The 25,979-nt window shown below is 46.2% G+C and overlaps 1 protein-coding gene across 3 annotated transcripts in view; it reads left to right on the forward strand.

Annotated features, from left to right (window-relative positions):
* PMEPA1 (prostate transmembrane protein, androgen induced 1) overlaps positions 1-21,296 on the forward strand; it is a 45,825-nt gene extending 24,529 nt beyond the window's left edge. The window contains exons 2-4 of one of the 3 annotated variants that reach the window (XM_014956710.1): positions 14,510-14,664; positions 20,034-20,087; positions 20,170-21,296. In XM_014956710.1, coding sequence (XP_014812196.1) covers positions 14,510-14,664; positions 20,034-20,087; positions 20,170-20,718 — 758 coding nt within the window. In that variant the 3' untranslated portion in view covers positions 20,719-21,296. The remainder of the gene's footprint in view (positions 1-14,509; positions 14,665-20,033; positions 20,088-20,169) is intronic. The other 2 variants (XM_014956720.1, XM_014956729.1) reach the window with 2 other exon arrangements.
* The last annotated feature ends 4,683 nt before the right edge of the window (positions 21,297-25,979 follow it).

A 25,979-nucleotide genomic window follows, 5' to 3' on the forward strand; every position in this document is an offset into this window, starting at 1 on the left:
TTTGTGGTGGTGGTCAGACCAGTTCAAGAACTGAACTAGACCATTGCAGTGACCAAACAGTGTGCGTGTCTGGGCATTTGTATGCATTTTGCATATTTTATTCAGCAGTGCGTGATTATGTCTAACTTAAGATTGTCCTTGTTCCATGGGAGTGCCTTACCTTGTGAAAGGTCACTCCTTTTGTAAGCAAAAGCTGCAAAACAATAGAGATGATAACAGTGCTTGAGGAGGGGTGGAGATGGGAGAGGTGTCCTGCTGGATGGCTCTGGACAGGGCTGAGGAAATCCGGTTGCAGTTACAGCCCTGCTGTGACCTGTGTGGCTTTGTCCAACTTGCTCAACCCATGTTTCGACACCCGTCTGCGAGCCGCCCGTGGGGGTGGCCAGTGCGGCACCATGGCCTGAGCCCCCGGGAGCTGTGGTGCCACAGCCTGGGGATGGGCACGGGGGAGACCCCACCACAGCTCCCAGTGCCGAGGGGCTACAGGGGCTGCACTGGGTGGGTGAGTGAGGCTGTACTGATTAACACAGGGAAAGTGCTGGAGGAATGGAGGTTCCCTGGCCACAGCTCCTGGTGTTTCCTGGCTTCTCTGTGCCACAGCCCTGGGCCAGTGCTGGGCACCGGTTGATGGGTGCTTGTCCCCATGTCCGTCTCATGATACCGTGCTCCAAGTGCTGGTCCTACAGGACCAAGCCTGTTGGGAATTGGCTGAGGAATGTTTTTCCCAGGAATAAGTGGAAATGGAAACTTTCTAGAGGACAGCTGAAGTGGAGAGGGAGGATGCTGGGGCTGGAGGGAGACCTGGTAAAACTCGGTATACACCGCATTCAGCTGGGAGACACTGTGGTCCGTGTTGATGGCACCCATAAACCCCCCCATCTCCACACTGGTGCACTATCACCACTGGCTGTTGTGTGGTGGGATGTCCTGCACAGAGTGGGAAAGACTGCATCTTACTGCTTTGCAGTTGGAGAATGCTCTGCTGCCACCTTCTTCTCTGCGCATAGAACAAGTGCAGCATCATGGATCCTCATCACCTGCAGAATTAAAGTTGCCTTGTTTTGATGGGCCTAGAGCGTAATGAAATGCCCATTCCTTGGTGTCTTGACAGAGCAGGAGGGGTCTGGCCATGGCACTGCCAGCAGCAGTGGGTGATGGTGCCAGCAGCGTGGCGAGGGGGTGATGGCTGAGTGCGGGGCTGCAGGTGCCTCATTGGTGTGAGGCAGCTCTGCTGCGGCCAGAGACGAGGCTCAGACAGAGCTGGAATCAGAAACCCAATCCCTGTGATGCTGTTAGCTTCTGGTAAGTGGCAAAGCCCTCCCTGGATGGAGCACTTGCTGTCCTCGGAGCGTCCGCAACTGGCAATTTGTCTGTCGAAACAGATGTGGGCAGCAACAAACATCTATTTCTATAACTAGAAACAAATTTGGTAATTGCCTCTTTCAACAGGACTTGCTCAAGCAGGAAATGAAATTCCTAAATGGCAGTTAGCAAAAGTATTTATAGCTAAGTTCATAAATGAGATGTGCTTTCCTTTGTCATGAGTTTCTGCTGTGTGGAAGGAAAAAAAAACCTTTATGGTACCAAGCCACATATTGATCGGGAGTGTTTCCAGTGTATATGAAAATACTTATTTCTACAGCTAGTAAAAATAAACACATTAATAAATACCCTCAACAAACAAACCCTCTTTGGCCTTTCAGGGTCGGCTGGCAGGGCTTGATCCAGATATTGTGTACTGTGTTTTTTCACTCTTTCTTTGGTAGATTTTTTTCTGGTTCATGCTATTTATGATTATATCTATAAGCTCTCATTCCTATGTCCCTCTGGATGCTCTTGTTCCAGGGGTAGGGGACGCACTGCCCTCTCTCCTGCCCCCGATGTTGTCCAGGCTGATGCTGTCGTGCTGCTTCTTGGGGAGAAGGAGGTGCTCTGGTTGTTCTCAGCTTGGGGGCCATGAGCCTTGCTCAATGTTATATAGTGAGCAAGAAAATATACGTATCTTTTAAGTGCAAAATCAAAATTTATTCTTTTAATCTAGTTCAGCTGTCCTTACCCTTGGGAATAACTTCAAAAGCAATGTACTCCTTCCAGTCATCTCAGTAGGTTGGGATCAGGCTTACTGTGCATAAAATACATGGTCTCAAAATCCTTGAAATGGAGAGCATGAGAGAAATAGGCACAAAAAAGGAGGGACATGGTTGGCGTATGCAAGATTTTAGAGGCTCTGAGTGTCTCAAAGAACCTCGTTCTCATTGCTCTGAGGGAGCTGGTTAATGTCTTTAGGAGTTTCTCTAAACAAGTCCCCAGCTGACAGGTCTCTGCTCAGAGCCAGGGGGTGTCCTAGCAGAAAGAGCTGATGACCGTGGCTCTCAGGCTAGCAATTCCCATGTGAAGGCTGCGTGTAACTGTGCCAATCCTGCCTTCCTGGTCCTTGAATGCCAGTCCCACTCCCCGCAGCTGCCACTGAGCCGTGCTACCCGGGAAGGTCACCTTTTAGAAACAGGGATGGCGGTGTGATCAGGACAGTGACTGTGTTTTAAAAACTAAAAAAGATTTGAGGCACAACCAGTCTGATATTTCTGTGTCTATAAGCATGAAATGGGGCTATTTCCTTTAAAACAAACAAACAAAAAAAAGGGGGTGGGGGTGCAGGATGAGGCAATCATTTGCCAGTGACTCAGAGGATATGATGCTTGATTACCCAGGGTGACAAATGAAGAAAATGAACCAAATTATAAATGCACAGTGATGGCCCAAGGATTGACACTGTGAACATGACTGCTTGGGGCCCCATCATCCTTTTTCCAGCAATGTTTTTTTTCAAACGGACTCCTTTTGTGAGTACCACTTGCTCTCAGCCCTCCTATCCTGCTCTTAGCCTGCCATTGCTAGCTCACACGGCATTATTTCTGCTTGCTGCCTCAGAACTGGCCATGTTGATGATGCATGAACCCAATCCAACATGTTCTTCCTAGCTGTCCTGCCTGTTGTTATGGGCCAGATCCTGCTCTCTTTGATGGTGTTGCTGCAGCTCCAAAATGCTGCTGATCAGTGCCCACAGTGGCAATATCAGGATCATATTCTGTATCTATCTCCAGTACTTCCTGTGCTGCCTTGTAAACAAATGCAATTGTTGACAATATGATGGGGCCTTTGTATGTGGTTTTATGGAGGTATTATTTAGAAGATAAATGTAGCAGATGCTAATACACGAATATTGCAGTAATGACTTTGCCTGGTGTGATGGTTTCAAAGATGACCTAACAGAGTAAGCGGTGGAGGGTGAGTAATCTGCCATCTGAAGTTCTTTGTTCTTTCATCTCATCTTCCCCGTCCACAGTCTCCAAGAGGGAGAACATTGGTCTCTAATGAGTGGAGCTCTGCATCTCGTGAATGAAATGGCCTTTTTGAACCAGGAGCAGTGTTGGGTGCTGCACGCTCTCTGGCAGCCTTTGGTTTCCAGCTGTTGCCTGGAGCTGTTTGGTTCTTGCTTAAATTAGAGCCATTCAAATGTAATGTTTAGCATAATGGGCGTATCCCTCTTCCAAGCAGGACTGGGAAGGATACTCCAGAGCAGAGCTGCTCCCATTCGGCTGTGTTGTTGCCATGCCAGGGTATTTTCCTCAGTGGCATGTGTATGAACAGGGGAGGGAGAGGGGCCGGGGTCAGACATGGTCCCAGCGCTGACCCTGCTGCCTCTCCCATGGGACGCTGCAGAGTCCAAGTCCCTGCAGCCGCTTACTGAGGAGTTGTGACTTTATTCTCTATTAAAATCATAGCTCAGAAGGGTGACTAGATTCAGATGGCTCTTCTCAAATTTACATTCTTTAGCCCCGAGTAGAAAAAATGACGTCCACTCTTTGGCTACATTGCTTAACCCACATCCTTCTAGAGAGGCTTTCATGAGCATCTGGCTAACAACGGCACTTTGGCTGGACTTGATTCTGCTGAGTTTACCCTTAGGTCCTTCCAGGGAGCCACATGCTGCTCTAAAGTGTGCCCAAATTTTGCTGTAACATCTGTCCCCTGCTCTCCAAAAGCGTGCTTGCTGCCAGCAGGCAAAAATGCAAGCTTTTGGGGCAGGCAGGGCTCTAAACTGAGCACAGGGACCAGGCAGACCTCAGGCCAGGTCTGTGGACCCCACTTTGGTCCAGGCCTGCTGCAGGCCAGCTCAGTAATACCAGCTTTGGCCTTTCTGGTTCTTTGCTTGCAAAAGACAGCTTCTCGGTATGGGTAAGGCAAGGTGGTGTACAGGGCATCCTAAGCTTTCATTTTCCAAAAGTGATTAGGACTTGTTTTGTACCCTAATTATTGGGGCATGCAAGGTGGTGGTACACTCGCAGCTGTTTGTGGTAAGGACTGTCCTTGTGTGTCTCCTTGCTCTTCGATGGTGCCTCTGGGCACTGCCAAAGCTGTGGTGCTCTGGAATGTCAGTCAAGGTAGTGGGTAGGCTGTAAAGGAGCTGACACAATGGATAAGGATGTCTCTCCTCTTCCTCTGCAGCCTGCTGGTGCCCAAGCACCTGCCCTTGCTGCTGACTTTGGCTGGAGATGTGGGTGCTGAGGATGGCTGAAAGTCAGACCTATCACTTCTTGTTGAGGGCAGTGAACCGTTGGAGTAAGTTTTTTGTGAAGAAAGCAGCCCAGATCTGTTGGAGAAAATGCTGAGTCATATCTCTCTTCTGCCTTTCAAAGCCCCTGGGAGGGTAGGGAAGCAGACAGGGACCTCTGGACCAGCAGTGGAGAAGGATGCTAATGAAGCAGCCCACATTTTGGGTGCTGCTAGGCACTTAATGATGCTGGAAGTGGGGGGCTTTGGTTCACCCCGTTCCAAGACTTGTTTTCCATTTGCTCTTTGAGAAGTTGCACAAACTTATTGAGAAGCCTTTAAAGTTACTGGCCTGAAACCATTCTTGGCTGAAATCCTTAAGCATCCCTGCTTGGTGTCGCACAGAGCTTGTAAGTACAGAATTTGGGGAATCATGGACGACAGGCACGAAGGATGCATGGATGCTTTTCAGCCCCAAGCTTCAAGTTGTTGCCAATACCAGTCTGATTTGGACTTCCATTTCTCCCCACCACCTTCCGATTACTCTTGAAAGCCTCACCTGCACATGCTTAGTCAAAAAGTAGCTGTACCATTATTTATGTCTTTTACATGCTTTTTTTTATGTAACTAGAATGCTGCCATCAAGGGCTACAAGGAGCCTCTTCAAACAGAAGATGCCCAAGGGTGGGGGTGGATGAAAAGATGAGAAAATTGTGAGGAGGGGGACCTGCAGTCAGGGCTGCGCACATCTCTGCTGCGTCTTGCTCTGAGTCACGCAGCCAGGGCAGCTCTGTGGATATCAGAGGTGTTAATGGAAAAATCAGGGATGAAAGTGATCGCTGCAGATTTGTGAGCACTTCTCATTAATTCATCTGGTTAATTTTGCTGTGCCTGGAAAGACTCAAGGGGTATGTGTGTCGAGACCTTCCTTTCCAGGGTGTGCGTGGGGGTGCATGGGGGACAGAGTGTTGCAGTTAGTTGAACTTAGCCTAAATCCCCAAGGATTACAGAGGAAGCCGGGACAGGAGGTGTGACATTACAGTGCCACCGTATTTAGCTGACGGTGGGCAGCAATTCATTTGTGGGTTTCATAAGCTTCAGGACTGGACATGGCCTGGCTGTCCCCTGTCCCTGGGGCTGTGCTGGAGGGTGGTGCTGCTCGCTGGGTGCTGCTGTGGCACGGTCCCCCTGAGATGCCCACTCCACATTGTTGAGGGCTCTTGGCCCAGGTCTGTTGCATCCCAGTGCTGTCACCCGCATGAGCCATTGCTCCCCAAATAACCCTGTGAAGTGGCCGTGTGCATCAGAGAGCGGAAAGTGCTGCTTCATTGTCGGAGCAAGGGCTCTGAGGGCAGAAAGCAAGATGCTTTTCTCAGCTCTGCTTTCTCTACGCATCACCTAGCTCTTTGCGTGGTGCCAGCAGGTATCCTGCTGCACTCCTGCTTGAGGCATGTTCTTGCCCAAGGGCCGGTTGCTTGCTTGGGTGTCCTGTGCAGGGGGTTTCTCATTTATGCCAATAGGTTTGTACCCAGTGATTGATTGCATCCTGTTGCTGGTGAGCACTTTGGCTCCATGCCTGCACCAAGGGTGGTGCTCCTCCTGTGGTCTAGGTGCCTGGTATGAGGGTGAGTAGTCTTCTGCTCGCTGTGGTGCATTTCCCATGCTGAGCTTTGCTCCAGCTCCTTGTCCTCTTCGCCCTCCCTGAGAGCTTAATTGCATTGTTCCCCACAGCCAGCCCTCTCCATCTGCATTGGCTTTGTCCACAGGCTGTGGCTCCGCTGCCTGAGCGGGGCAGGAGGCTGCCAGGGGCACATGCTGTGGGCAAATCCCGCTCTAAAACCCTGTGTGGGCACCTGCAGGCCCTGATGGGATGGTCAGGGGTGCTGCAGGGGCAAGATGAGGCCAGGGAGCTCAAGCATTAGAAGTCATCCTTAGCCTGGGTCTTCTTGGGTGCTAGAGAGGTGCTGCCTGTGTTTGTACAAGACCTGATGGCATCTCTTTATACTTCAACAGGGAAGTTAGAAAAGTCTCAATCTGTTTCTGCCCATTTTATTAAGGCTTGTTAGGCAGCAGGAGGAATCTCTGTACAAAGCTATCCTGTTCAGTCTTGGTGTGAAAGTTGTAGTAAGTGTGTCACAGAAAGTGAAGACCAGAGGTGAAGGCACAGTGTGTGGTGGGGTTCCTTTGTTCTTCCATTAGGCACTTCTCTGGGAACGTAAGTTACATTTAATTAAAAGTTGTCCCTAGGTACGGTGGAAAATGCCAGACTGGAAATATACATCTGGGTTGCGGAGTAAGCAAAGACAAGGACTCTGTTCTCTCCGATTGCAGGTGTTTATGGAGGGTCTTCAACAAGACAGTCCTTGTGCTGCAGTGGGCTAAAACCCCTCTTCCCGGTGAGGAGCGGTTGCTGGGCAAGTGCCTGTGTGGCAGCAGTGATGCAGTTGGTGCTATTTCCACAGTTCTCTGAAAACTTCTGAAATAGCAAAATCTGTGTTGTTCTCAGCCCCTTTTTCAGTATCCCTGACTCTTGCTTCCTTTTGGATTTTTCTACTACTCAAATTCACATTAGTTTCTAGATGAGAGGAAACTGCTGGAGTTAAGCTTTTATTTTAAACCCACTTTTCCATCTTTTCTGTGACTGGTGATATTGCAGATGTTAGAGCAATGTTGGAGGTTTCCCTGTAGTGGTGAGGCTGTGCTTGACGTTCCCAAAACTTGATGAAGGTTTGGCCTCTGTTGCCAGATCTCCTCTTGGTCAGCCACATGGAAAAACCTCAAAACAGGGTTTTAGGTGTATTTTCCCAAAGAATGCTAATAACATGAGTGATAATGGGGCAGACTGAGGGACAGTCAGAGCAGCATCTGGGAGCTGAGGTGCATATACCATCCGTCCTGGGTAAAAATTAACTGGTGGCTTAACTTTGAAGAGCAAGGCTTGCTTGGGTGGTCTCTCATCCTGATTGGGGTGAAGTGGGTTTTTGGGTTGCCTCACACCAGGCTGATGTACAGTAGAAGATGAAATCAGCAGCAGGAGTTTGTTTTTTTTTTTTTCCCACACCCTTGAGAGCATATTTTTGATAGTCTGTGAGTTTGTGACCGTACTCATTGTGCTTGAACTGTCCCAGCAATCTGTTTCAAGTCAGAACTAAGGGGTTTTTAATGATAAAAATACCCAGAGGAAGTGAAAGTGAGCATAGGAGAAGCAAAGTATTATTCAGGGAATTCTCTGCTTGCTTTAATTTTGTCTCAGCAAAACAGACTTGGGTTTCAGCACAGTGCACCACAGCATTTATGATGACTGGCATATTTTTTAGAACTTCTTTCTTTGGAATTGTGGCTAGTGCAGCTACATTTGTTCAGCTTAGCCGTTATCTCCTGAGTAATTTCACTTCTCATTTTCTTTCACAGTGTGCAGTTCCAATACATGTAGAAATTATAATTGAAGCTTACGGATAACTGTTTTGACCTGCAGATGTGTATTATACCTGGCTGAAAGCAAAGGTCATCTCGGCTGATACCCTGTCTGAAAGCTGTTCTGTCCACTTGTAAGTGATAGCTGGAGTAATTACTGCAGCAAAATGCAGGTGCTTTTTGGTTTTTTTCCCCTCCTCTCCATACTTGCCAGCACTTTGGAGCATTTGTCTTCTGCAGTGATACTCATGTGGAAGGAAGAGCATTAATAAAGTTTATAGTAAGCATTTTATGAACTGTAGTATAGCTGTAAAAAGTAAGGAAATGGATTTAATGTATATCATAGCCTTACCTCCCCTGTGGCTCATGTGAGCCGTGTGTGTGTGCAAAGGTTCAGCGCTCCATCGACTCAAATAGCTCTCCCTCCATACAAAAATATTTATAAATTTTAAACCTGTGGGTGCTAAGCATTTTGTTGATAGGCAGTTGAAGAAGGTCTCAGGTGTGCCTTTCTGCAGCTGCTTTTATGAATCCATAGATGTGGTTCTTGGTGGGAGGAGCGGGGCTGGGTGCCCCATCAGCCATGTGTGTGAGATGGCTCCGCATCGGCACCGCCTGCAGCCACCTTCCATTTTCATACACTTCAGACATTTTAGAGCTGTATCATCTCAGTGGCTGGGCAGCACGGGCACTGCTGCCTTCTTCCAACAAGGCGTCTGAGCAAAGAGCAAGCAGCCTGCGTGCTGCACAGTCCGCAGGCTTTGGGAAGCAGTGGGGTCTCCTGGTGTTCCTTAATGGAATGCTGTCGTCTACTGTGACCATTATTCAGGGCCATGCCATGGTTACAGTGGCAGGCAAGTCACAAACTTGAAGAATGGGACATGACAGGTGATTTTACTTGATCATGAACATCCAGTTTCAGGATTGTGAGTGAGAATCTGGGGGAAAAACACTTGGTTGCAGAACAGTTGCGTGTGTGCTGATTGACTCCTGGAGCTGCAGCATCTAGACAGAAAAAACAGAAAAGCAGGTTGTGTCACTTAAATGTGATGTCTGAACCTGGTAGTTTGAAACGTATTCTGAAGTAAAAATGATGCAAAATTAAATTAGTGTGACCTTACTTTGCATTTGCAGGCTGAATATGCCCATGTTGTAAAGCCTAGTGCATTTATAGTACTTCCCTTGGGGAAAATTGCAGAGAGAAATGGAATGAGGTCTCTTCTAATTGAAAAGTGACAATGATTAGGAAAACAAATACAGAATGTGAGTATTTTTTTTCTTTTTTTGTTGTATGTGTGTTTTTAAGAATACCAGTGGAATTATAAATTATGTGCTTTGCAGTTTGTCTTGTCTTTCATTCCCCAAAGGCTTTTTATTAGCATAGCAGCTGAATTGCTCTTGTATAATACTGCATTATCTCCCATGTTTGGGTTTTAGTGATCTTTCTTCATCAGTTTGACTGAGCTGCTTGGATAAATCCTACTGAGTGTATCCAGCTTTTCAGTGTGTTGGATTTTCCCCCCCCTCCTGCAAAAGAAGCCCATGAAGACAAGTTAAAATAGAGGGAGAGTTGACTAAAACTTTGGCACCTCGAGTGGGTATGAATCTCTTAAAAGCACAAATTGAGTGTTTTGTTTGGGTTTGATTTTTTTTTTTTCTCTCTTTTTTTCTCCTTCCCTCCTCTCCCCAGCCCCCCAAAGGCCAGATCTGGCTACATGAGTGTTCTTGGGAGTAAAGTTCATTCCAAGGTACCTGATACCTTTATCTCCTAGGCACTGCAAGGCTGTGCTGCTCCTCATGGTCCTGGCTCAGGGTGAAGCAGGACTAGGGCACCATGTGCTCTGTTCCCCCCTCAAGAAGAGGCTTCTGCTGGGCTTGGCCTCCTCGTGTGTACATATATCCTGGTTATCTTCTAATGCTTGGGAAAGCTGCACTTTTAGAAGACTCTAGTGTCTGAAATCATGAAAATATTTACTTTATAGCCAACCAGGCTATGTGGGATTCAAGGTCTCGCTGTTTACAAGTTTAGCCAAGTACAGGAATGAGGAGGAGCGAGACCTGGGCACTTCACTCAAGCTGCCAACAAGTTTATTCCATACCATGAACATCACATTCAATATAAATTACAAAGCTTGCTGCAAAAAGTTGTCTCTCCCTTAATGGCTGCAGTCCTGAGAACTCCTTGCTCTGGGGTCGGAGCCCTGCTCTTCCTTCCAAAGCCACAGCACTCACAGTGTCCCACATTGGCTGTCCCTGCTGGGAGTGCACAGCTTCCTGTGATAGAATGGGCTGAGTATGGCCCTTGTGTATTTTAGATTGGCATTGGGATCAATATTGGTTCTTTAGTGTTATTAATGTTATCTAGTCTTACTGTGTAAAATCTGTTTGTATTTCAGTCCTTGGGTTTCCTTGGATTTTTTTCCCTGATTCTGCTTTCCAGGCGGGGAGGGGTCATCGTTTGATAGAATAATTGTCTAATGGCAATAAACTGTGGGTTTCTCAAACCATAACAACGTACAGCCCTGGGAAGAAACTAATTTCAGCAGCAGCACCACCAAAGACATGGGGGCAGATACATTTCTCCTATACGATACTCAAGCCTTGAAGCCCTTGTCTGTGTTGCAGGACAGGGATAGGTGTGCTCTGCTACAGCGACTCTGCTGTTGCTTCCCTATGCTATCGAAGGATATCAGAGAAGAGCAAGGCCATTGGCGTGAAAAGGCCAAAGTCCAAACAGGGGGAGCTGATCAGGGTTTAATCATTCAGAGAAGTTTCACCAAACACATTTACAGAATGTTAATTTGCAGCTTAATTGTTCTCTCTCCTCCCACAAAGCAAGGTATTAAAATCACTCTTCTATTGATAACACCAGTGTGATTGCTGTAGACTATATTCCACACAGAAATAGCCCAGTGTAGAGGTTGAAGAGCAAGGCCTGATGCATGGCTGAACACTGCCTGCACCTCCTGGTCCAGCCCTGTGGGGTCCAGCCTGTCCCGACCAGCAGCTCCAGGAGAGCATTGAGGGAGAGATGAGGCAGGAGGAATATCTCTGCTGGGAAGGCAGCATCCCCTTCCTCCTGGTATTCACACTGGGCCTTGCTATTGCACCTCTTAGCAACTGTTTTGTAATACCCCGGTTGCAGGAGTCCCAGAGCCAGAAGAAACAGCATTCCAGGCTGGATGGGGATGGAGGAGATGCGGGTATGTTGTCTCAGATTCTGAGTGAATTCCCACCCTTTCTTCTGCTTCAGGCTCTGGTCATTACGTGTTTGTATGTGTGTGCAGGAAGCTTGGCTTACATCGTTTGTAAATGACATGTCTTGTATCTGTTTCTTCCTGGGAAGCATTTAGGGCAGTGCTTCCTGATTATCAAAACTTCACCTATGTCACCAAAGTACTGTGACCAGTTTAGCAAGGTTTGGTTCATTTAAAGGACCTCTCATCCTAGGAAAGGAACTTTCCTTTACCACTACCTTGGTCTTGTTTTTCTTCAGAAATATAAGCTCTTTTTCCTCTCAGAAAAGGAAGTTTTCCATCACTGGTCTCATCCCTCTCTACTCTGCACTGGTGAGGCCACAACTGGAATACTGCATCCAGTTCTGGGCCCCCCAGTTCAAGAGGGACAGGGAACTACTAGAGAGAGTCCAGCGTAGGGCAACAAAGATGATTAAGGGATTGAAGCACCTCCCTTACGAGGAAAGGCTCAAGGAGGTGGGACTCTTTAGCCTGGACAAGCGAAGACTGAGGGGAGACCTTATTTATGTTTATAAGTATCTAAAGGGTGGGTTGAAGGATGTTGGAGCCGGACTCTTTTCAGTGGTTTCCAGCGATAGGACAAGGGGCAACGGGCTCAAGCTGGAACATAGAAAGTTCTATTCAAATATGAGAAAAAACTTCTTTCCAGTGAGGGTGATGGAGCACTGGAACAGGCTGCCCAGGGAGGTCGTGGAGTCCCCTTCTCTGGAGATCTTCAAGAGCCGCCTGGATGCAGTCCTGAGTAACGTGCTCTAGGCATTCCTGCTTTAGCAGGGGAGTTGGACCAGATGATCTCTTGAGGTCCCTTTCAACTCTGACAATTCCGTGATTCATATTTTTTCTTGTTTTCTTACTGTGGCCAAAGCACATGCTGCATTTTGAGGCTGAATTGACTCATCTTCCTAAAAGCCTTGGTTGTTTTTTCTTTTCTGTAATAAAATCTGCAAAATGTGGGCTCTGCACCCAAGCTGGGTGACTGCTCCCCAGGCTTTGGGCGCTGCTGCTCACGTGTAGGTGAGGCAGAGGGGCTCTGGTCAGTGCCCCCCTGGGGTCTGACTCTTCATGGGGGACCCAAAGATCTGGGGGGCATCCTGTGCCTGGCTAGGGTGTGGGGCTTCACCCCACCAGCGGGGACTGGAGGTTGGTGGGATGCTCTTGGTGCCCTTGGGTGCAGCTGGCACTAGGACGTGCCTTTGGCTGATTGGAGACACTTTCCTACATAGCTGGGACAACGTGGGAAGCAACATTGTGTCTTTTTTTTTCTTTAATGGTTCTGCATCATCCTCTCTTTTCCCAGCCCTTTTAGTTTTGGTGTGTTTGTGCATCTGGTTAATATTAATTATGTTCAGAAGAAATGAGCTCCTGTTTCAGCCCATTACTCCAGTACAGGGCAATATGGCAGCTCTTGGCCCCGGTTGACTGTTGTTCCGCTGTGACACTGCTTCAGGGCTGTACAGTAAATTGTTGGGAATGTGTGTTTTACCAGGCTCTTCCCCTCACAGTGGCATTCGAGTACCTTGCTGGGGTTGCTGTGAAAGACCCAGAGCTCCTCTTTTAAGAAGGTGCCTCTAGCTAAAAGGCATTTCTAAGGCAAAACTCCTTTGCAGTGTTTGGCTTTTAATCCCTCCCTTCCCATCCCATGTGCAGTCTTTCAGTGTAGGGGTGCTGTAAGTATATGGGCTCCAGGTCACTCATGTCTATCTTGAAGTGATAGATAAGTCTCCTGCTTTCAAGGCATAATTCTGCTTTTTGAAGGTGGTGGGCAGAGCTGGTTAAGCATTTTGGGCAATGGCAGAAATAGCTGCTGTTTAGCAGAATGAGCTCCAAGGTAACTGGTAACACTTACCACCTGAGCTGTTTTCTTGACATTTATTTGCTTTTACTGGTACTTAAATGCCACCTGCCAGGAGAAAACTTTCTATAATTAAGAAAAAATAAAAAAAATTATATTTTCCTGACTTTGCGGAAGCCACCCCAGCTGGTACAAATGGTGTGATGCTGCCCTTCGAGGCATGATGGGTCTTCCTATGTATCTACATAGGTGTGTGTGTGTCTGTCTGTATAGATAAAATATAGATGGCAGCATCCATGATGGCCTAGGACACAGCTTTCCAAAACTGGATTTTATAGCTGTCCCTATTGAGAAGCAGACACAGTTTAAATCCCCAGAACTATTGAATTTTGCTGGTCTGGCCCCTCCTTTATGACCAGCACTGGAGTTGCTGCTGCCCTGTCCTAGGCATAGTGAGCCCTGGGTGCTGCTGGCACAAGGGGCTTGGTAGGAGTGACCAAGCGGTTTGGGGATGGCATCTGCTCTGGGTGCCAAATGCATGGAAATAATGATCCCAGCGCTACATTTGCCTCCAGTACTTGATTTTCCTTAGTCTCAGGGAGGTGTGAGGAGTTACTTCCTTAGGAAATTTTAGGAGTGGCTTCTTACTGCCTTCTGCCAAGTGTCTCTGGAGTTAACCGGATAGTCTGTTGTTTGCTGCTGCTTGTTTGGAGGATTTTTGGCCGTTTTCCTTTATGCCAGTATAAGCCACTCAAGCTGGCTGAGCCCCGCACTGAGGGATGTCTGGGGCTCCAGTACGTGGGCCCCATGAGTCGCCGTGTCGTGCCCATCCGGCATCTCGCCGAAGAGAAGGTCTCCCTGCCTGTGCCCTGTCATGGGTGAGCTGGTGCAGGGAGAGGGGGCTGCCAGCACCAGTGCCTGCTGTGCATGAGTTCCCCGTGCCACTGTCCCACTGCCATGAAAGAGGGGACAATGCGTGCCTGGTGTGAGGCTGTGCCAAGGAGGACTTCAATCTGGTCCTTCCTGAAGGAAAGAGTGGTGGTGATGGGAAAGAATTGCAGAAATTTAGCTTGCATTTAGCTAAATTGTTTTGTTAGGATGAATTATGCTGGTTCATGGCTTCACGGCCCCAAGCAAGGCACGTAAGGCACTGAGATGCTGCTGGTTTTGTACCCAGCAGTGGGGACATCCAGCACACTGCAACTGGGAGGGCTTTGGAACGTCTTGTCTGCGTTGTAGCTTGAAAACACTCTGCTCTGTAGATTGTCTTTAAAGATACCTCCTGGAGACTCTTCCGTGGCACTGAAAAGGTGAATTACTGAGTTTTTAATTAAGTAGCTGGGCTCAAAGCATGCAGAGCCGAGGTAGGCATGTGTGAGAGCTTTATTGGGGAAGGATGCAGTGGTGTCCTTGGTATCTCAGCCACATTAGTCCTTCTTGACCTCAATTATACTATACTTCTTCTGGTGGCTTAAAGTCTGTCTCTCTCTTGCAGCGGAGTTGGAGTTTGTACAGATAATCATAATCGTGGTGGTGATGATGGTGATGGTGGTGGTGATCACGTGTCTGCTGAACCACTACAAACTCTCTGCACGATCCTTTATCAGCCGGCACAGCCAGGGGAGGAGAAGAGACGAGAACCTCTCATCGGTAAGTCACCCCCTGCTCTTTCAACCCACGTCGTCCTGTGCTGTTTGCCAAATGATGTGACACTGGGGAAATGTTAGAGCCGAAGGTATTTGTTTGTGTTGAGTTTGCTCATGTGCCACTTGGCAGTGCATGAAGAGACACCCTCCAGGTTGGGTCTGGGCATTGTCTTCTGTCTCTGTTACTGGGGAGGGTGCCCTTTTAGGGATGCCTCTGGCTCTTTAGGGTGCTGTATGTTGTAATATATGGAGAGCCATAGCCTCTGCCTTTTCCCTGAACTTTGCAATTCAGACTTTACATTAGTGAAGTAATTGCATGAGGCTGTTCTTGGTGTGCCCTCTTCCTGAATCCACCATGTACCCTCAGCTGATTGGGGTGCGTATGCCTTGCCCTTAACAGCTCCAAACTATTGAGTCCTTTGGTGGCTCCAGTTGGAGAGTCTCAAGCAACTGTATAAAAACTGAACTGCCTGCCTTGAGAAGAATAGGAAATCCTGAAAGACTTTCTCCGGACTTCACCAGTGGTGCTGCTCTTGCTGTGGTGGAGGAGGTCAGAAAACCCTTGTATAGCCAGATAAGCAGAAATATCTCCAAGAAGATGCTCAAGGGGTTTCCTGTGTAACCCAGGCTTCCTGCTTCATAAAAGCCATAGCAGAAACATGTTAATCGTGCCTCTGATGGGGACTCGAGGGGCAGCCTCTCCAGCCTCAAGGCAGGTGTTGGTTCATGCCATTTGCTCAAATGCAGCAGCTCAGAAAGACATACAAGAACCTATAGAGGAAAGATTTCACATTTTCTTGGAGGGTGAACACATGCTATTCACCACTGCCTACATGGCTCTGTCTTCAGTGCAGGGGTATCTTGTACTGACACTTCTTTTTTCAGCGTTCCCCCTAAAGGTTCTTAAAGCTCTTTAAATGGTAGGGCTTTCTCAAGGTCACTGCTTTGCACTTTCTCCTCTGCTGGATTCCAGGGCTGTCTGAGCACACCAGGGCTGGCTTGTGGTCGGTGTGGGACTGTGCTCTCTTGTGTCAAATCCATGCTTGCTTCAAAAAAGATCAAGTACTGGGATTGCTTCCTTTTTTCCATTTTTTTCTTCTATTTTTTTCTTTTCTCTTTTTTTTTTTTTTTTTTTTTGAGAGTGGTATCTGACATCTTTTGTTCAGTAAGTCTTTGGTACAGGGCTGTTGAAGGCTGTCCAGACAGCAGATGCCCAGGTGTGGGCTGTCCCTCTGCTCTGTGGGTGCTTTTTGTCACACATCATGCACAGCAGAGGAAGGTCCCTTTCTGATGCTTGGTGTTGCAGTGAGGAGGCCGCCCCATGGGAAGGGGAGCTGTGCAAACCCCAAGCTTGATTAAACCACATCGTGTTTTGTGGGCTGTGGAGCACATCCCCGGAGGGTACAGGGTGAGCTTAGCTCATGGCCATTCATCGGTGCTGTGCCACAGGATCCGGGTGCTGGGGGCATGCAATCCCGTGTTCAACCAGATGGGCAAGTGCTGAAGGCAGCCAGAGGCTGCGCTGAGCTGGGTACAGGTTTATGTAATCCATTAAACTTGCGCTGAACTGGTGTTGGGCTTTCTAAATCCCAAACTTCATTTTGCTGTTGTGGCTGCAGACAGGCACCAGAGCTGCCTACACACTTTTCATATTTTGAAATATTAAAGTAGTTCATCCTATGGTTAGGATACTGCTAGGTCTCCCGGAGTTGTTCTTTTTTGTTGTTGTAGATCAAAAATTACAACTGCAGGAGAAATTAATTTCCCTGAAGGTTGGGGTTTTTTTTAATGCAGTTTTTGCTAGCACGGAATTTTTGTATTACATCATGTGTTTTTTCCATCACCATTCTTGCTGTGCTTAAACTGTCTCTTTATAGCAAGTAGTTTTATTTTTCCAGAACTTAGAATATTTAAGAAATGCTACTAAAAACTTTGTTGCAATAAGAATGGCATTATTCCTGCACCTTTGGAACACTGATATCTGACTCCCCTAAGACAAAGTGGCTTAAATGCAATTTCCAAGCATATCTTTGTGCCCCAAAATGGAAAATACAAGTCCTCCTGAAGGCTCAAAGACTTCATCTGCACCATGCGGCTTTACAGAGAAAGTTTTCTGACATTACTAAAACAAGCAGTCTATGGAAGTTGATTATTGATCTCTAAAAAGAAATTAAAAAGTAATTTTAGGTTCTGCAGTGAGTCCTGGAATACTTGTGGAGGCTTTTATAGCTATATTGCTCATCAGACACCAGAATCTCAGCTTTCATTTCAGAAGACAATAGCTTTCTAGACTCAGCCATCATTGAGATGAATTCAAGTCCTAAGTATTCTGAAAATCAGAGATGAGCGAGGAGAGCCCTGAGCCCCCTGGTTGTCTTTGGCCTCCTCTGGCCCTGCTCTGACAAGTCTATGCCCTTCTGATGTTGGTGGCCCCAGAACTGGAGGCAGTGATGGTGGGGGGCGGGGGGAGGCACCTCCCGGGAGTGGAGCAGAGGGGCAGATTGCCCCCCCCACCCCACCCCGCTGGCCACGCTTCTTTTGATGCAGCCCAGGATGACAGGGGGCTTTCTGGGCTGCCAGTACTCATTGCCAGCTCACATTGAGCTTCTTATCCACCAGCACCCCCAAATCCTTCCCTTCAGGGCACCTCTCAATACATTCTCTGCCCAGCCTGGATTTGTGCTTGGAATGGACCTGACCCACATGCAGGACCTTGCAAGTGGCCTGGTTGAACTTCCTTATGTCTCTGCAGGTCCCATTTTAGTGGTGTTTCTACTGGTTTGCTACTCTGGCATCTGCTTCTTGCCTGGAGCATTGTTCCTGGACCTCATCTGTACAAACAGATGAGTTAATGTGTGAGCCAGAGCCTTTCCTCTGAATGCCTAGGTGGGATATTAGGTGCAGGCTTTGGGTGAGGGGGTGTTTTGGGTGCAGCAGCTTGGGTAGGGGTGTGTGGGTGCCCTCTCCAATGCCTGCCATGGCGGGCAGCCCCAGCTGAGCTTGGCGATGCTCTGCGCCCCAGGGAGTGCCGGGCTGCGTCCGCCCTCGCAGGAGCTGGCTGGCATCGCTCCCAGGAGAGGGGAAGCAGATGGGATATTGCTGTGGCACTGCCCACTGCCAAGTCAAATATAAAACATCTAGCAGAAGGCAGCGGGGTACTCGCTGCTCAGGAAGTCTGCCACGGGGGCATGGCACAGTAAACATGATTTTCTGAGTGCTTTCTGCTCTTGCCTGCTGCTTCAGTGTCCTTTGGGATGAGGTGAAGGGATGAAGGGTACCCTTGGTATCAGCACCGTGGCGAAGCAGGGGGTTAAAGGCAAGGATTTGATCTGTGGCAGATGCAGTTCCTCTTGGGTCTTTTGGCTGCTGGGGGAATTTGTCTGTAAGACTATCCCTGCAGGCAAGAAATACATGTAAAATGGACCAGACTAAACAGTTGATGCCTGTGTAAACAGTTGCAGTGTGAAGTCTCAAGGTCTGTATAAAACATGGTGTTACATTGCTCAGGAAGGGCTATGCAGCATGTGACTCAAACAGCCCGTACATCAGCTGTAGCATTTAGCATCTCCTTGGAGCAGAGGTTCTGGCCCATCTCATTTCCATATAAATCACTGGCAAGAGGACTGTCTTGAGGTTTATGTGCAGAGCTGAGCTTCAAAAACAGGAAGCCAATAGGATTCTCTCCATATCTAATACTACATGTGATGCCACAAGAGAAAATATATTCCAAAGTTGGGGAAAATAAAGAAGAAAAGGGGAAGGGGAGGATCTAATGGGTGGCTCTGCCCACAGAGGCACCCCTGGTTTGTGTGCTCTCCGAGGTGCATCTAGGGGGAGCAGAGATGCTGTTCAGCTGCTTACCAGGATGGCCACAAAAGTCTGCAGCAGCATTGGCCTCGCATGCTGCAGCCTGGTATGAGGCCAGATGTGCTTCACAGCTGGAGGAGGTCCAGGAGCACCAGACAGGCAAAATCCCTCCTGACTTTATCAGCGAAGGTGTCTCTGGTGCTATGGTACCACTGCAGCTTTTTACAGGCTTTCACCAGGGCACGGGCTGTCTGGACCGGCACTGCTGTTGCTATAGAAATAGGTATTTTCATACTAGGAAAGCTTGTGCTTTTCTCACCTGAGAGCCCTGCTGCAGAGGCTGGGCCCCACAATGGCCTTTGGATGGAACACATTAAAGGGAAAAAGGGGAAAAAGAAACACCTTTGGCATATTTTTTTTTTACACTGATGGTAAATACTTCTGCCTATGCCTGACTTGCTAGTGCCAGAACTGGATACTAACCTGCAAGGAACTCAGACATGCCAACTATTCCAGGTTAGAATTATGAGCCTTCTGGCTTGTTTTCCTCTGGCCCTGCCTGCCAGAGGGATGTTGCCATATGTGAATATCAGTGATATTTAAATATTTTAGTTCTTAAGGCTAAAGTGTCTGGGGGGAACCGTGTAGGCTCAGAGTATCACCAGCAAATGGGAAGAACCTTTGTTTTGATCATGAATTGTAAACTAACCTCATGTTTTGGGGGAAACTGGCTTGTGGCTTTCTCATGCCTGGGGTTGTTGGCACCTGGGTTTGGATTGCAGGATCAGGGTGATGTGATGCTTGCAGTGTAAGAAAGCCTCTAGACCACAGTTCCTCAATCTAATCAAAGTTTAGTTCTCAGTTTAATCAAAGATCACTTATCCTTTTGGGGGAAAAATACTCTAGAACCATCCTGTTGCTACAGATTTCTATTTTTTTTTTTTTAGCCAAATCAAAATCAGGCTTAACATTTGGTTATTCACTTATCTTTATTTTGCCTTGATTGTGTGCATCAGAATGTGGGTGTGAGGTTTTTTTTTTGTTTTTCTTTTTTTTTATGTTAAAAATCTTGTTGTTATTTTGCGGAGCATTTTTTGATGTCTTGTGAATCACCCACGGCTCGTGGATCACAAATTGAAAAATACTTCTCTGGTATGTTTGAACCAGGGAGAGCAACATGCTGGGTGTGTGTGGGCGGGGGGGGGAAGTCTGCAAATGCGAGAGTGTTGTTTGCTAGTGTCATTCTCATCATTCATTCTGCAAGCGATCCATTAAATAGAAATGGAGATGAAAATTGAGGAAAATTTTAATTAGAAGTGGTGTTTTCAGTGGTAATATGCTAATATCCTTAGCATATCTCCATGTGATATCCCCACTAGAGTGAGCTGTCAGCTGAGGAGGCTACGTGCCCTGAGCTGCTGCTGCCGGGACAGGGACGTGTTGACCATTGGCAGCAGCGTTTTACCCCGGCTCAGGTGTGGGTGAAACAGGCACCAGCAGTTTGCAGGAGTGGAGCCCCCGCTGCTGTAGAACTCAATCTGCCCTCTCTTCTCCTTTCCCACGCAGGAGGGGAGCCTGTGGCCTTCAGAGAGCACCGTGTCGGGGACTGGAATAGCAGAGGTGAGGGCGATGCGGGTACAGGTGCTTCTCCCACTCTGCTGGGCTGCAGCATCTCACACTTCTCTCCTCTTCTACCTTCCAGCAGCAGATCTACACCCCGAGACCCAGCGACCGCCTGGCAGTGCCATCCTTCCTGCAGAGGGACCGCTTCAACAGGTTTCAGCCCACCTACCCCTACATGCAGCACGAGATCGACTTGCCACCCACCATCTCACTGTCAGACGGCGAGGAGCCCCCCCCGTACCAAGGACCCTGCACGCTGCAGCTGAGGGACCCCGAGCAGCAGATGGAGCTCAACAGGGAGTCAGTCCGGGCCCCCCCCAACAGAACCATCTTCGACAGTGACTTGATAGATAACTCTGTGTATGGAGGACCATGCCCCCCCAGCAGTAACTCTGGGATCAGTGCCACCTGCTATGGCAGCAATGGTAGGATGGAGGGACCGCCGCCGACATACAGCGAGGTGATAGGGCACTACCCTGGGTCAACGTTTTACCAGCACCAGCAGAACAACAACGGGATGCCCTCCCTCTTGGAGGGCAGCAGACTCCATCACTCACAAATCAATGGCCTTGAGAGCACAACTGCCTGGAACAAAGAGAAAGAGAAACAAAAAGGGCACCCTTTTTAAAAAAAAAAAAAATAAAGGAAAAAGGAAAAAAAAAAGAAATAAACAAGAAAGTAAACGCAACACTGCACTTCTTGGTAAAAGAAAAAGGAGAGAGTGAGTGAGTTGAGGAAGATGAGCAAAGGAAAAAGAATAGCCCTTCCCCATCTCTCCATGTATAAATATTTACTTGTTATGTCTGGTCTGAATGCACAAGCCTACCAAGCTTGCAAAAGCATTTCTTCATTGAGCTCTGTCTAGACATTTAAAAAGGAAAAAAACAACAAACGCAACTGTAGTCCATTTTTTTGTTTGTTTGTTTCTAGTTGAGCTGTGTGAATGCTTTTTTTGTTTATTTCACTTATCTTTAAAGACAAAATATTTGCACAAAAACATTTTGTTTAAAGATCTGCAATATAAATATATAAATATATATGAAAAATAAGAGAAAGTGTATGTGTAAGGAGCAGGAGTATTTTTGTATTAGAAGAGGCCTATTCAAAAAAAAAGTTGTTTTCTGAACTAGAAGAAAAATGGCAATTTTTTTGAGTGCCAACTCAAAAAGTGTGTATTACCTTGTAAAAAAAAAAAACCAAAACAACAAAAAAAAATCAAAAGCAGGGGTTTAGAGTTATTTATATAAATGTTGAAATTTTGCACTATTTTTTAATATAAATATGTCAGTGCTTGTGTTGGTCAAAGCCTCTATCATGTCTACCATGAGCCTGTTAAGGGACATATGTTGAAGTGAAGAACAAAGTAGCTGGAAGGGGGTGGAAAAATCCTGAAGTGGAGATGCCAGCCCTGGGAGGAGCGGTGAGCGAGACTGCATCTTATGCAATTCCTTAATTTCCAGAGTCCTTGCGTGTGGTTGCTGACAGTCACGGCTTTATACATTCCCTACAAAGGAAGAGGAGTTGGTGTGTATTTGTATGTCATCCGGTAGGATTGTAGGAGTAAAAAGGTAAAATGAAAACTCCCTGCTTCTGAGAGTCCGTAAAGGCTGAAGCAGACAAAAATGACTTGATTTTTTTTTTTTTTTTTTTTTTTTTTTTTGGCAACCCTTAATTTTTTGGGGGAATAAAATGTTAAAACCTGAACTAAAAATAATCCTGTTGGGTGTTCCAGTTCAGGAAATTTCTATGAGCCAACTTTTGCTGTTTTTTTTTTTTGTTTTTTTTTTTCTGGACAACCTCTAACTTTTTGGAGGGGGGTGGTGGGATTGAGAATAAACTTCTGTGTCTGAAGGAACAAAGTGGTTTTTGGTTCATTTCTTTTGCTGTTCAACTGAAGGGCCCTATTTTGGAGTTAAGCAGCGATTATGGAAATTCATCTGAGTAAATGGTAATGTACCCACTGGCTGCCTTTCAGCTGGGGTTAAAATATCTCATGTAAAGTATGAGCTGAAAAGTGTGGTGGTGGTGAAAGTAAGTTCCATTTTGTATTAACCTCCCAAACATTTATTTGGGATAAATGGGCGCAGCCATGTCTCACAGCTCCACCATCCCCAGGGCTGCCTCTGATCATTGCTATTTTTTACTTTCTTATCCTATCTAAAGAGGCATCGGATACAGTAGGTGGAAATGAATCTGCTCCTGTGATGTATTAATTAAAGTCTAAAGAAATACGCTTAATGCTTTAGAAGTAAACCCCCTTTACTTCTTCTAAAAATGTTCTCATCCATGGCAGCACGGTCCCACCTGCCCTCCCGCCCGCCGGGCATTCTGTGACTTTAATTTATCTTGGTGTCGGAAGCATTTTGTCTTACTATGCTATTGTTTACATTTTTATATTATGCAGGTGTCTGGTAGGTGTCTTACCCTCACAGTGAATTTGTATGTGACAGAGTGAGCAAGTGAGGAACCTGAGTGTGGGAGAAAGCAAAAGGGAAAGAACCGGTTCTGGGTCCTGTCTGCCCTGGCTGGGAGAGCATCTTACCGAGCGTGATGAAGGGTTGGTAAAATAACCACAGAGAGCAATGATTTTACAAGGAGGAGTGGTTTAATTTTCTGCAGGATGCTATCTAGTAGAGTGACATAAATGAAAGATATAAAGGCAATAACTTATTTTTAAGCAACTTTTCTATTACTTGAAAAAAACCCACCATGAGAGCGGTTTTGAAGTTCTGACAATTTGAACAATATTAATATATATTTTAAAGATGATACTGAATAGCTGAACTTGAAGTTTGATTTTTTTTTTAATTTTGCCTAGAAATAGTCCAGTAGCTTCTCAATATTTCAAAATGTTTTTCCATAGCTCTTGAAATCTTCATAGCTTTACAGTCATGTAACTTAAATTTTAATGACCTAAAAAAAAAAGCCACAAAAAACAAAGTAATGCAACAGAACAAATCTAGTTTGTCATGAAAGGTACAAAACTGAATTTATAAGAGTTTTTAAAATGTATCTTTCCTTTATGTAACATGTCTATTTAGTGCCTTATTAAAGAAACAGTAACCCTCCCTTTGTGGAGAGGGGAAAAACAAAGTCATCGTTAGCATCACAAGTAACCAGTGTCTGGTCTCTTGCTCCTTTGGACCTTGCATTCAGTTTTCCAGTCCTCCCTTTCCCAGCAGCACTCCCCGAAGCATCCCAATGAGCCCCTGCTGGCGGCTCCCTCTATGCTGTCTCCCACTGTTCCTGGGGGAATTCCAGCTCATTGATGTGCATTGTCCTACTGGGGAGAGGGAGGTGGGGGGTAGAAAACTGTGGTGGATATTGTAAATGAGATACCAACCAAAAGAGAAACAGAAATATAATATCTACTGCCCTCTTGAGTCAAGATGTGTGAATGGTGGTGTTGGGGCTGGGATTTTTTGGGGGCTAGAGATGGTGGTGGGTGTTCTGTGATCCCAACTGGTTTGTTTGCTACAAAAAAAAAACCACCACTGGTTACCTCAGCAGGTTTTGGGTGGATATATGCATCATGTTTAAAACTGAGCAGTGAATAAGGAGGTGTTGCGGGGACTGGAGGTTGTTAAGTAACAAGATTGTCTTGTCATATGGCATTACCTGGCCACCAAACCCCATAGAGAGGTCAGGAGGTGGGTAGGGTCTGTAAAGGCACAGAGGGGTAGTGGGAGAGTGTCTAAAAATGCAGTGCCATTAAACCTGGCTCTCATGGTTTGAAGTCCTCAAAATTTCAACCGATTCTCTGGGTTTTTTTCCTATTTTTTTTTCTCCTCAATCTCTTCCCAGTGTGAGGTTTTATTTCTCAGACATAACCCCAAGCATCTGCAGTGAAGTGACCAGTTTGTTGAGTTTCTGGGTCCAGTTTCATTTACCTCTTTCTCTAGTAAATTCACCTAGTAAATTCTAGGTGAATTTAATGAGCGTGAAATGGGGTGGCTCATCAACACCAACTTTCTATTGCAAATGATGCCTTTCAATCCATGCCATGCACAAACGAAAACCAAGCTGCCACCTTCCCTGCTGCTTGTGCAGGTCCCTGGGGAGTGGCTGCAGCCTTGGTGGGGGGAGCCCTGGGTCCCAGACAGCGGGTGCAATTCAAGTCCACCTCAACAGGGGCAAGTTGTCATCTTTTGTCTTTCTTTTGTCCATCTCTCTGCTTTGCAGTCCCGAGAACCGTGTATTTCAAGTGCAGATACCAGATCTGGGGCCCAGATCAACTCAAGTTCTGAATGGGTGTTTAGAAATAATGGTCTATTCTTTTTTATTATTATTGTTGTTGTTGTTGTCGTCATTATTATTATTACTATTTAATGTCACTTTTTTTCCTCTGGGTCCATTTCTTCCTGATTCCCATGTCCCGTATTGCCACCAAGGCAGACAACTTTCTTTGCACACCCTTGCAGGTGTTTCTATTCATTTCTTTCTGGTCTTTATGCAGCTCAGGAGAGAACTGTGCTAGAAGCTGGACCACAGTCCTGCTCCAGAGAAGTCTCTGGCGTCTTGCAGCTGCCAGCAGAGAGATTCAGGCCCCTTAAGAATGAAGAAACAAGGCATTACTAATGCTTAGCAAGCAACCTCTTGCCCTAGCCTGCCTTTTTGCTCAAAGTTTTAAGAGTCGCGTTAGCTTTAAAAGGGGTTGTTAATCCCACAGAGTTTCTTAACTTGCAGTATGGCAAACGGCATCCTTAAATTGCCCCCAAATCTTAATGGCCTGGAATGGGACTGTGGTTTTGTCAATCAGGATGGGTTTCGTTTGGGATTGACACTGGTACAACTTACGTTCCCTTCAGAATCCTTGATTTCACCAGTTTGAAGATTCAGCTTTACTAATCTAGTGTGTTGTTTCCATAAGTGTTACAAAATTAATTCTATCTTAAGTGGGGGTATAAGCAAATCCAATTGCTTTCTGGAGAATCACCCTTTTGTATGTGTTTTGAACTATAAAATTGCACTAACTGCTATCTTGAAAATTAAAGAAATAAAAGCCCAACATTTTTACTAAGGATCGGGAAAAGACTAAATCCAGATGTGTACTATTAATAGTGCCAGGCAGAACAGAATGCATTTTTAATCTCTTCTGTCTCTGTATCGCTCAGAGATTTTCTATATACAACACAAAGCTACAAAAAAGCAAAAAGTTTTCCAGAAACCGCATTTCAAATTTTTGCTGTACTATAGAAGCTCATGAAGGACAACAATAAAGTCCTAATTTGCCTGCCTTATAGACACATTTCATTGTATTAATATTTTCTTAAACTTCCAGTTGCATTGCTTTGGCTTTGGAGTTTGTTATAGGCAGTCCTGTATCCCCAATTCTGTTCAAGTTTAAACTTATGTAAACTATTGAGAGCACATGCAATGCAGTACTTACCTATATTTTGCTGGTTTAGTATGAATATGTACTCTGATGCCAATTTACAAAAATCTGTTGTAAATGCTTATTGTGTTAACGGTAACCGATAGTGGCAATTATATGTCATTCTAAAAGCTGCAATACTTATACAATAAATTTTACAATACTTTGGAAAATTTGCCTTCACCTTTTGCTTTGTTACCCCAAAATCAGGGTTTTTCAACACAATGTAATTTTAAAAGCTTTTCCCTATTTTCTTTTCAAATATTGGAAAAATCAGTATTCTGAGTTTTTGATATTTGTGTGGTTTTTCCTCCCTTCCTTGTTAAGTAGCCTTCTGAATAACAGGCCAAGCTCTGTTATTGCCATGATGTGTTTTTTGCTGTGAAGCTGTAGGTGGTTCCTGGTGTATTTGCATGCTCGGTCCCTGTGTGCACATGTGTGCATGTACAATTCTGTTTTCTTTTAAGTAGATCAGGTGTCGCAGCTTTAACCCCAGAAGAAGCATTCCTGGTTTG

This window comes from Calidris pugnax, unplaced genomic scaffold (genome assembly GCF_001431845.1).
Source record: "Calidris pugnax isolate Ruff unplaced genomic scaffold, ASM143184v1 scaffold50, whole genome shotgun sequence".
Taxonomy (NCBI): domain Eukaryota; kingdom Metazoa; phylum Chordata; class Aves; order Charadriiformes; family Scolopacidae; genus Calidris; species Calidris pugnax.